The following is a 12,240-nucleotide window of genomic DNA, read 5'->3' as shown; positions in this document are numbered from 1 at the left end:
GCAGCTGTGACTGTTCGAGGACACTCACATGATACAGCTTGCGTTTTTAAACAGGGAAAATCAGAACTTATAGAGCAACCCAACCGCTACACAACAGGAGCCGTCCGAGACGGACGCCGGCGACTCCGTGTACGCCGGTCCCAGCCGGCACAGCCGCCGCGCCTGTTTGAGCGCTCGCGAACAAATTTGAAAACGGCCAATCGTCGCTCAGAAAACGAATTCATCCTCATGGGAACGAATCAGTAAGCACTAGCCACCGAATGTCTCCATAACGTTCAATTTATGACGTTTTCTGACGTCCGATGACGTGAAACGCATGAAGCGCCTCACTTTATCCCGCAAAGGAACTCGCGAGTTTCGGGCCCTTGATGATACGAAGACATGGATTGGATTGGATTGCCTCTCTTTCCGTGTTTACTGTTCCTCATGTGGTACCCCAAGCTGATCCTGTCTAACCCACTTTGACTTTCAAAGTGGTTCCAGTTTAACCCACAAGGCTCTGGCCAAACCCATTTTGACTTCGGAGTGAACACAATTTAGCCAGAAAATGGTTCTATTTCGAACCACTTTGCTGACCAAGTGGTTCCCACTTGGGATTCCACTTTATTTTTTCACCTGGGTAAATTTTGACCTGGCTACCAAACCGAACTTACAGACGTTTTCACGTCAAAAAGTTGACTCACTGTCACTCAATGGGTAGTTTTGAAGTTGAGAAGTGGCGCTACGCATGCTGGGTCTTCGAAGTTCCGGTCCGAAATTTCGCTCAACTGGAGCAAAGCAAAACTTTATAAACTCGACCTGGCTTAAAGGACAACCAAGATGAGTTCGCCTAGGAACGCCTGCCCCCCAAAGAAGTGAGGCACTTTGACTAGTACTTCGCACGTGCTTTTCTTATGAGAAAGTGTAGTGCATAGCGCAGCCTGATCGTGCATGTTTCGGTTTCGTTTGGCGTGCGCTTTACACCATTTGGCTGTCTGAATTGTTCACTGAAGACACGCTCTGACGACAGACAGACATCAGTTCAGCGTGGTTTATACTATATACTTAATGCTTTCTAATGCACATTATATTTACTATAGAAAGTATGTGAGCAAAAATGTGATACACAATGTTGGTTTCAAAACATAATAAAAAACGGAATGACACGCCATGAAAGAGGGCTCCGTGATGTTATTAGCGTGCAGTAAAAGCTCGTTAATTCGAATTTCATGGGGACTCTAAAGAAGTCCGAAACAATCGAAGCTTGAATTAACAAAAATTCAAGGAGACGTAGCCATATCCATCGCGGGTAAAACGAGATTCGCCTAACGTTTATTTCGAAAAGAAGTCTGTTAAAGTCTGGCTGTTGAAGTGGACATTTGCTGTGTCTGGATATGCTTATACCAGCTATGCTGCGAATGTTTGTTTGTTTCATGTAGCTATATATATCCTAAACAATTTTCACTGTTGGGATTCTGGTCCTTTTCCTGCATATGGCAGTAAGTCTCAGAGTTTCTTGCCAATAAATATTTATCTGGAACTGTAACACATTAGTTGCGTTTACATGGACACATAGATCGACTAAACGTGTTAGTCGACTTTTCTCGCGCAGTCGACTTGTACACGTTTACATGTGGGAAGCTAGGGCGACTGGAAAAATCCCACACGCCAAGCGTCTTAAGAGCGACTTATCCGATAGTAGCGCCCTCTTCAAGTCCGACTGCAAAACATTCGACGGTGAAATGTTAAAAAGTTATAGAACAGTGAAATATGTGCTTTCATCATATGCTAATTGTGTGCAAATTATTTTCGACTTTCGAATATCTCACTGATAACATGTGTTGTATTATTACGCACAACCGAAGCGGTTTGTTTTGATAACTCTGGAGAGTCTGGCAACAACTAACTAGAGAAGCGAAAGCTGAAACGACTGAAACCACGACACCGGCGTTCACGTGTTCACCATGGAGTGGTACGTTTTTGTCATGCTCCTGATGAATCAAGAGAGGTTTTTCTTCGCGCTTATGCTTCTACTGCACACGAGATATGCTGCCACGGTGATGGTCGCGCTTCAGCATCACACTGAAGCTCAGCTTCGTATAATCATGTGCGAAGAGGAGCAGCTATTGGCAACACCTGGGTGGACAGTTGCGGAGTGGGCGCTAATGCACGGTACGAATGTAAACCTTTCTCACTTGAATGCATCTGTCAACTTTTGTGCGCGTTTGTAATCTATTTTTAGAGGCATATTCCAGTGTAGGGAACTTAAAAATGTAGTGTACAAAGATAGCTCTTTTGCATACATGTGTTGTGTACCGTTCGTAATGTAGTGGAAGATCCAATTGTATGGTACATGCAGCAAGGAGGGATACATGAACGCACGCCTTAATAAGCACGCTAGCTCAGTGGATCCGAATATGTGAATATAGAAAAATTACTAACTTACACTACATTAACTATATGCTTAGAGTCGCTCTTACACGTTTACTAACTAGCTGCCTCTTTCACAGGCTTGCAGGCTACAGGTCACACAGAGCGTCGGATATGGATGCGTCAAAGGTCCGACTCCTGGTGGGAGAACATGGTATTGAATGGCGACCCTTCGGACTGGACAGAGAACTTCAGGATGTCACGCAGGACATTTGTAAAGCTAGTGTCACTTGTGCGGCCACACATGTCCCCAGCAGATAACTGTGTCCGAACACCAGTACCTGTAGACAAACGAGTAGCAATTGCTGTATACAAGATCGCAAGTTGTGGGGAATCACGGTGCCCTGCTTCTCTCTTTGGAGTGCACAAATCAACAGTCCACAACTGCCTCTATCGGTTCTGTAATACGATGACAAAACATTTCCTAAGCCAGTTGATCACTATGCCAAAATGTGATGAAGCAAAACTCATAGCGCAACGTTTCTTGGAAAAGTGTGGAATACCTCAGGTTATAGGCAGCATTGACGGCACACATATTCCTATTCTCCCACCATCTGCCGGATACAGGGATTATGTGAATCGAAAGGGATGGACATCGATAGTACTACAAGCTGTTGTAGATGACGCAATGCGGTGTGTATTGTCTTAATTTTATGGTATTCCGTACTCTTTTTATATTCCTTGCTAGAAAATGTGAAGCTGATGTGGAACCTCATTCATAGCCATCAAATAGTATGGTTGTTACGGGATGTTATGTTAACAAAAAATGTAATTATCCTGTCACCAGATTTCGCAACATCAGCTGCATCCTGCCTGGTTCCTCTCATGACGCTTCAGCACTTAAGGCTTCAAAGTTGTACAACAATGCCCATGAACTGATACCTCAGGTACTTAGCCAGTTATGCATAAATGTGTATTCACTGAAACCGCACCCCTTCGTTTCACAGGGCAATATTGTGATTAATGGGACGCCGGTACCTTTTCTAATACTTGGAGACCCTGCGTATCCTCTGCTGCCATGGCTTATAAAACCATTCATACATAACAGTAGAATTACACAAGAGCAGGTAAGAGTATGTACACCGATTGAAATTTGCCCATGTTGGAGTATTTCCTCTGTTTCTTGGGCACTCATTTTTTGTCCTTATTTGGACAGGTTTACTTCAATGAATGCCTCAGCTCCGGGAGGGTTGTCGTCGAACATGCATTTGGTCGGCTCAAGAGCCGCTGGCGCATCCTCCTCAAACGCACTGATGTGTGCTACAAGTTTGTCCCAACTCTTGTTGCTACAGCGTGCATGTTGCACAACTTCTGTGAGGAAAACAACGAAAGAATTAACCCAAGGTGAGCAAGGCTGCCCGATTATTGACAACATCCCCCATAGGAGTTACATGCACATGCACGTGTCCACAACAGGTGGGCAACAGATAACACTTCTCAACAAATGTTCCCACAACCAACGAGGCAAGCTCAAGTGGGTTCCAGGGATGAATGTATCCGGAACGTATTATGTTCATACGTTGCTGCAAGGCGTGCACACTGATTGTAATCCCTGTAAGTATGTTTGTGATTGCAAGAGAAAATGTTATATCCTTAATTGTGTAAAACAACCACCTCTGCCTACACGTCCAACACTGAGTGAACCACATTCCCCGTTCCCCTCGAGACACCGTCCTTCTTCATGGGTTAAACAGGTGGAGTACGCAGTAATTGGTTAGTTGATCGAATGCAGGACTAGGAATGGTCACAATGCACTGCGATTATGAAAAAATGAACACACAACCCGTGCATCATTTTGGGCATTCAGTATATTTAGCAAATACATTTTTCATAAACATATCCACCAGTGCGCCTAAAAGCAAACAAATATCATATTTTAGAAGATTTTAACAACCGAGGCGCTCCAGTGGTGCTCTACACCACTATGAAAGTGCGAAAGCATTGGAAGGTACAGGGGAACAAAAGATTGAATAACATAAATAAAAATAATGATAAATATTTGCAGTGACTAATGTTGGCTAAATGAAGTGCAAGTGAGTATATGTAGGTGCTTAATATCACAGACACTGTGATGCATTATGACTGCACACAGGGCGTTTCAAAACATTGGGCTGGGTAAACAAAATGACCATGTCGCTCCACCAGCACAATTACTTTAGCAGCGCAATCCTAAAACCAGAAGCCCAGTCATGGGAATCCTCTTGGCTGCCGCTCTGTTTGGGGAGCATATGATGATGGTGGTGCAAACTGTGCATTTGATGGGAACTGTGGGAATAGAGGTGATCGTGGTAATGTTGCAGCAACACTTGCACCTTGCTGTGTGTCTTGCGTCGAGTTCATATACATTTGTAGTAACGATAACTGTTGATGATGAAATGCTGTTATCATCTGCTGGCAGTTTTGAATAAACTCTCCATTGAGGTCTGCCATGACCTGCCTAAAGTGATCACGTTCCTCTTGGAGGAGTACGACTTGTCGTTCGTGTGCCATTTCAGCCCTTTGTGCAGCTGCTTTCTCTCCCCTTTCTGCTGATTGCTGTAGTAGTTTCTCCAGGTCCTCAAGGCGAGCATCTCGTCTCTTTCGCTTCCTTTGGTGGTGCATTTGCTCATGTTCTGTGCAAAATTAGAACGACAGTTCCCCTTCACTATTCTCCCATTATTTCTTGCTAAACAGGCACCTTACCCTCAGGATCAGGCGAAGGGATGTCATCTTCACGGCTATTGCTTTGGCTATCAAGTTCAACCTCACTGGCAGCAGGAGCTACAAGGAAATTTTGAATCATCAGCTTCAGCAAAAGCCTGTGGAAGCTACAAACAAGGAACTCACTCCCTTACTAAGCACATGTTTCATGTTGGACAAAACTGAGTGTTTGAAAATGTTTAAAATATAACAACCTATGCACCATTTTGTACTTTCTTTTATACTCATACTATTTGTGCTATAACGCCATTATTATTGTTCTTGATAGCTGGAATGCCAATGCGAGCGAAATCTATGTTCACCTAGTATATTCGCCTCAGTTTTTCTTTTCAAGCTGTGTAGATAGGCAGGCATAATTTTTTCTTTGATGTATTTTGTTTCACTAAACCTGCGGAGCTGTAACGTGTTTGGATAAAAAGCATCTTGAAAACTCTATGTACTGTGTCAAATACTGCAGTCAATGGGAAACAGCTTGTGAAGCATTTGATATAGGTGGAGATCAAGTACCACCGAACTGAATGCACACACCTCCATTTTCGTCATCACTTGCAGAAATCATGGCACTGTCAACACCGCACTCGAATGCCGTGGACCTTGGTCTCGCATGCAGAATTGCATCCATCTTCGAAAACCACTTCCATGTTGAAGGAGCCTGCCCACTTCTGCTCTGTTGCAGTTTTTCCTCAGGAGGAATACAAGAACTGTTACAACATATACAGTGCGCTGTTGACCACAGAATAACCACAAATGTCAGTAAGAAGGACACACGATGATATAAAAGACATGCATGAGTGCGTGCATACCAAGAACATCTACACACAAAAATAGCTTGCGTTTTTTTTTTTTTTTCGTGCATGGATGAATTCTTCTGGAGCGTTTAACATGATCAAAGCGTTAGCATGATACGCTTCGTACTGATCGACACCACGAACTAAACTTACCCACCATGTTTCACAGCTGCAGGCCGGGATTATCAATCCGCAGGCCGGGTTATTTTTGGAAGAGATTTGCAGCAAGCTCCAGTGAGTTTTTAGAAACACAGGAATGGACTGCATCTGAACAGAACCCATTCTGAATTTTGAAATCACATTACATGTTACTTTTTTTTATAACAAGCAAACATAGACGCACCTAAAACCTACGATTAACATATCGATGCCAGGAATCTGGACATGGTAAGCAATACGAATACACTAAAGGAACCCGACACATTAATTACGCGATACCGTCCAAGTTTTTTGTCCTGTCACATGCTAAACCATCGCGATAATATTGTCACAATATGACAACGCTTACCTCGTTATATTTCTGCTTAAGGTTCTTCCAGTGAGCTCTGATCTGCGTCCAGGTGAACGAATCGTGCCCTATTTCTTTCATTCGTTGTTCGACGTTTTGGAATATTTCTTTGTTTCTCTGGCGTTTGGAGTCAATCTGTGATGCAATATTCATTTCCAGGATGATACACAGCATGAAGGATGTGCTCTCTTCATTCCAAATGCACCTTTGCTGGTTGCGAGGAGCTCCCGTTTCCGCCATGTTGCTTCTTGCGAAAGGGACGTGACTCGCGGAGAGGAAGTGACGTAGCGGATACGACTTGCAAAGTCGTCTTTGCCGGTTTACATGGCAGATGGCAGTCGACAGCTGTCGCCTAAACTACGCTATGTTGTCGATTGAGCGACGTTCAATCGACGGCTTATTTAAGTCGTCTTGCAACCGTTTACATGCAAGCCGTATGTCGCCTTCTGTGGCTAAGTCGCCTTCTACAACCTTCATGTAAACGCATCTATTGTTCGACAAGTTTCAAGTTTGCACGGTCTTCACGTGGAAATTTTTGCTTTATTGCAGCAAACGGACACGCCATGCAAGCATGCTGCACGTGCCATTCTGGCCAGGGGCACCATGTGGATTGGTGTATTCCTGTTAAAACACTGATACAAATGGGTGCAAAAAGAAGGCGTCTTTAGCACTATACACCATTTGAAATGGTGTTTATTGCAGAATACACCATTTAGAAAAGGTGTTTCTCGTAGAAAACACAATTTGAAAAAAGTGTACACAAACACTCTCATTTGAGAGGTGTAAAAAAAGAGTGCGCCCTGGAACATGTCATTTACGCTTAGGAGGGTGTTTTCGGATTTTCTGTGTGGGCAAAGAAGAAGCTCGGGGGAAAAACGTGCAGAGTGTGGGACTTAAGGGGCGCGGACAGAAGTGCATGGGCGATTTGGTTCTGCGAGGAAAGATTTCGGGCTGACCGTCTGCATCGGCTTCGGGCGATTGGGCTCTGCGAGGAAAAAGACTTCGGGCTGACCGTCTGCATCCGCTTCGAGTTCTACCGCCCGGCTCATGGTTCTGACTCATATCTGTTCCCGGGTGCTTGGTTCCGGCTGCCGGTCTGCCTACGAGATTCCTGCGTCTGCCTCGGATTATTGCTTGGATGCTGGCGTTGCCTTGTCCGCGCCGAGAGTTACTTCTGCTGGGTCTGCGTGCGAGGTTGTCCCAGTACAAGCGACAGGCCCAGGTTCTCGACCTATGCTCACAGTAAAGTTTCTGCTTACAACCTTGTTTGACCTTGTCTCATGTTAACTTCCGAACTACCCTCAGGGCTCTGGCGTCCGCGTCCAGTGTAGGCACTGTGAACTGACCCGCGGTCAGGTAGGTTGACTCACAGCCTGCCGTGTCACACTGTCAACAGCTTATCACCAGCTAGAGCTCGACGAAAGCACACCAGAATTATCCACTGTAAACACGCATCTTGGGCTTTTTAGGTTCAGACGCCTGCCCTGTGGCGTAACGACTGCACCCGCAGTGTTTCAGGCGGTGATGGATCAGGTTTTGGAAGGCGTAAAAGGATGTGCGTGTTACATCGATGATGTAGTGATTTGTGTTGAAACTACTGCAGTGTTACGTAAGGGCCAACTAGGTCCAGGAAAAGGGCCCAGTAACCTTTTAAATCATTCAGTGCTTTCACACATCAAGCGTCATGGAACAGCTGGTCGCACCAATGCGACTTACGTTTCCATTTTTTTTTTTTAATTTCTACTTCTATTATATTCTAGGGTCAACCAAGTCCTAGAAAGGCGCGAAAATCATGGCAGAAAAGTAAATGCTGACAAATGCCACTTTTTCCAAACGGAAATTGGACATTTAGGTTCATGATGACGACTAGCAGCAAGAAGACAAGGATAGGGTAGAAGTAGACAGGACAACTGCAGACTGTACTCTGTACTCCTCTCTGTACATTTTTAGGTGATACTCAGTGACCTATATGTTAGCGTTTAAGATGCTGTGTTCTTTGATTAAACTTCAGTTGAGAGTCTGCAGTTGTCCGGTCTAATTCTACCCTGTGCTTGTCTTCTTGCTGCTATTCGTCATCATTAACCTATACCAAGTACCCCGGATTGTTCCTTTTGTTGAATATTTAGGCCACATTATAGACGGATCGGTGCTACGGCCGGCAACAAAGAAGGTGGAAGCTATAATGAACGCGCCCGAACCCGCTTGTGTCACTGAAGTTGGGGCATTTGTGGACCTTGTCTGCTTCTATGGAAGGTTTTTACCAAACTTAGCATCCGTTTTGGAACCGTTGTACAACCTTCTGCGTAAGGAAAAAATGGAGCGAGCAATACCGGAAGGCATTTCAGAAATGTGAAATGATGTTGTGTAGTAATCGAGTGCTAGCGCTTTTTGATCCCAGACATGAGATAAGGCTGACATGTGATGTTTCTTCCCACGGCATGGGAGCTGTTTTGTCACAGGTAAAGAATAGTGATGACAGACCTATTGCCGTCACGCACATTGACCACGTGTAAAATAAATTGCGCACATTTGGAAAATGAGGCCATAGCCATCATTTTCGGGATCAAAAAGTTTGAAAAATATTTTTCAGGTCATGAGTCACAGATCATCAGCCTTTGTTTTGACCCTCGAAGGCACTCCAGTTGCGTCGCGGTTAGTATCAAACTTCCCCTACCGTATTGTGTACCAAAGGGGATCCACGTTGGCAAACGCAGACGGCTTATCACGTCTCCCCTTACCAAGTACAAACGAAGGAGTAGAAGAGATTTTCTATATTTCACCGATTAGTGACCTTCCTATGAGTGCTACAGAGGTGGAAAAATCGACAGACAAAGATTGCAGTTTGAGAACTGTGCGGAGTTTGACATTATCGGGATGGCCAAAATAGGTGTTACCGGAACTAAAACCTTTTTCGATAGGAAATTTGAATTGTCAGTTGACATGGGCTGTGTAATCTGGAAAAACCGAGTTGTAATACCAAGAGTGTTACGCAATCATGTTCTTAAGTTGTTGCATGAAGAACATCCAGGGATGATCAAGATGAAAGCGCTTGCGCGGTCCACAGTGTGGTGGCCGGACATTGATAAACATGTCGAAACGACAGTGCGGAATTGTACCATCTGTCAGAGTGTGAGGCCTATCAGTACCAGCAGAACCACTTCAGCCATGGTCATGGTGTACAGCACCGTAGGAACGGGTTTTCGTGGATTTTGAGCAGAAAGAGGGGAGATACTTTTTAGTACTGGTTGATTCCCACTCGAAATGGCTCGGGGTGCGGATTATGGACAGTACCAGTGCCTACAAAACGGTGGAGGAGATCCGTTCTATTTTTGCAGCCTACGGTCTACCTCGTGGGATCGTAACAGACAACAGGCCCCATTTTAGATGTCACGGATTCGAACAGGTTTTGCGCACTAATGGTGTAAAACACACCCTCTCGCCGCCATATCATCGCGCTTCCAATGGTTCTGCGGAACGCGCAGTTCAAACTCTGAAAAAGGCTCTACTCAAAGCCACGTTATCGGACAGCGAAAATAATTGTAAACGTTCACTAGCATCAGGTAGACATTTTTTTATTTTGATATCGTAACCGTCATCCGCACACATTTACGAACAAGAGTCAGAGTGAGTTATTTTTGGTGCACAAAATGCGGACCAGATTAGATTACTTGAAACCGGACTGCTGCGATGAAAGAAAAATCAAAGGCCATCAAAGCAAGTGCCGACAAAAAAAAAAAAAAAAGAAAAAGGAAAGAAAAGGCAACATACCAGTGAACATTTCCAAACAGGAGATAGTATACGTCAGAACAGTGCGTGATGAGGTTGTTAACTGCAGTTAACAACCTCACCTCGGCACACCTGAGCTGCAGCCCTTGTTTACAGGCCATGCTCCATAGGCCACGTACTGGATATGCGTTCACCAACTCTCAACCATTCAAGATCTGCTCTAAGGGTGACGCCTGCTGTGGTCAATGTCAACAACCTGAAACAGTCGAGCACGTCTTGCGAGACTGCCGAACATACATTCTGCGCGCGAAGCCCATCCCCTCACTCCAGCTCTGACACGCTAGCGGACATCCTCTAGACCTCTACCCCGGTGGTTCTTATGCCGAACGTTCCGCTAAAGAAGGAAAAATTGTTCTCTTTCTGCAGGAGGCGGGTCTTGCTCAACGACCCCTCTAACTCTTTGCTCTCCCCGACGAACTCATGCACCCTCTACGCATCTCCACCCTTCATCCTCCATCCGTTGTCTTTCTTTTTTTTTTTTTTTTTTTTGCTAAAGTCTTGACGACGCCCACTTATTTGTGACCAACAATGGCTAGCCGATCCTGCCATTACCCCCCCTCAGCTTTTAGAGTGTGGCAGCCCGGGAAGATTGTAGGGGTGAAATCCCCTGTCTTTTTTCTTGTAAATCTTAATGGTCAAACGCGTTTTGTACATTTTGGTAACCTCAGGGCAAACGTAAGTAACACGGTAACACCTAAGTCTCTGTCAGATCATTGTCCAATCTTTACTCCAAACAGTGATGATGTAGTTGTACCGGCGAATATACCTCACGCAATCACAGAACACGCATCACCACAGCTGAGGCGTGGTACACGAATCCGGAAAACGCAGGAACGTTATGGTTGTTCTGAAGCCACCTGACTTGAGTGGTTTATTATTGTTTTTGGGGTTGGTGATTGTGTAGCATTATATCATCTTTGAAAGGGGGGACGTGTTGTGGTGTAGCAATCTCATCTAGTTTCGGGCATGTGGGATCAACCTTGACTGATATCTGCGCCCTTGTTTAGCGACTGCGGCATTTTCCCCATTGGATGATTTTAGTGTACGTACGGGGGAAACCAGGCGCTGCCTGCGTAGGTGTGTCTTTTTATGTATTCCGCACACTTGGTTTTAGCTTGCCGTCTGTGTCGGAAGGAATAAAGTCTATTCCGTGGCAAACTGGAGTTGCTTCTTCGGATAGATACAACAGTGTTGAAGCAAAAGTTTCCGAATATGTGCAGAAATAATGGTACCGTGATGTTACACGTAAGGTTTGTCTGCGCAGTGTGGCGACATGTTGCACGTGCCGCATGGTAGGACTGCGGATAATTTGGACCACCTGGGTGGTCGAAATTATCCGCACACCTATTGCTATCTTCTTCTTCCTCCATAATGTATTGAGCAATGACGCTGAATGTCCCGTTCTCATTATTCTAGGAGACGAATTTCTGATTGTTCTCTTTTGCTCATGCAGAACGTGTCGAATTACTCATGCACAGAGAACATCATTAACAACAAACGTATGTGTTTAGGCTACAAAAGGGCTGGAAATCTTAAACGCCAGCTTCACATTCTGTTGCTCAATCTTTGCTGGGTGGAGGGCCTTGAATGTCAGTACAGTACACTAAATAATGCTCCCTTAACATTGATTTAATTGCAAATGTCATTGAAGGTTGGTTAGAAGAAACACCTTGGTTGAGCCAATTGTTGCAGATACGTACATTTTAGGAGGTGAACAGGGTCAACAATGTAAAAAAGGAGTTGGATTTCCATTTTTTGCCAATAGATTTGAGAAAGTTGTGATATCGTTGACTTTCTCACCGTCATGCAACTGGCATGTCTTGCTAGTCTTCACATAACTGCCTATCAATATGTCATTCTGACTGATAACTGGGTCCGCGGGAAATCACCTACAACATGTATGAATATTATACTTTTTTTTATAATTGTGACGGCTGTCCAGAATGTGGAGAACTTAGGTGAGTGAACAACATTCAGCAGCTGGTGAAATAATGCACCCGTCTTTTCCTTTCCTTATTCATGGGTCTTCATTGACTCCATCACATGATG

General features: G+C 44.6%; 2 protein-coding genes across 2 annotated transcripts; one reads left to right on the top strand and one right to left on the bottom strand.

Annotated features, from left to right (window-relative positions):
• Positions 1-1,943: 1,943 nt before the first annotated feature.
• On the top strand, positions 1,944-3,952 carry LOC135395753 (uncharacterized). The gene is made up of 6 exons (XM_064626847.1): positions 1,944-2,151; positions 2,490-3,042; positions 3,197-3,296; positions 3,357-3,476; positions 3,566-3,753; positions 3,826-3,952. The coding sequence occupies exons 1-6, from the start codon at positions 1,944-1,946 to the stop codon at positions 3,950-3,952; spliced, it is 1,296 nt and encodes a 431-aa protein (XP_064482917.1).
• A 165-nt stretch (positions 3,953-4,117) lies between these two features.
• On the bottom strand, positions 4,118-6,882 carry LOC135395562 (uncharacterized). The gene is made up of 4 exons (XM_064626697.1): positions 6,051-6,882; positions 5,638-5,791; positions 5,092-5,169; positions 4,118-5,021 (listed from the first exon to the last, which is right to left on the bottom strand). The coding sequence occupies exons 1-4, from the start codon at positions 6,177-6,179 to the stop codon at positions 4,597-4,599; spliced, it is 786 nt and encodes a 261-aa protein (XP_064482767.1). The 5' UTR covers positions 6,180-6,882; the 3' UTR covers positions 4,118-4,596.
• Positions 6,883-12,240: the final 5,358 nt, after the last annotated feature.

Source organism: Ornithodoros turicata, chromosome 5 (genome assembly GCF_037126465.1).
Source record: "Ornithodoros turicata isolate Travis chromosome 5, ASM3712646v1, whole genome shotgun sequence".
Classification (NCBI taxonomy): Eukaryota; Metazoa; Arthropoda; class Arachnida; order Ixodida; family Argasidae; genus Ornithodoros; species Ornithodoros turicata.
Note: the sequence above shows the minus strand (reverse complement) of the source record. Positions and strands in the feature narration are given on the sequence as shown.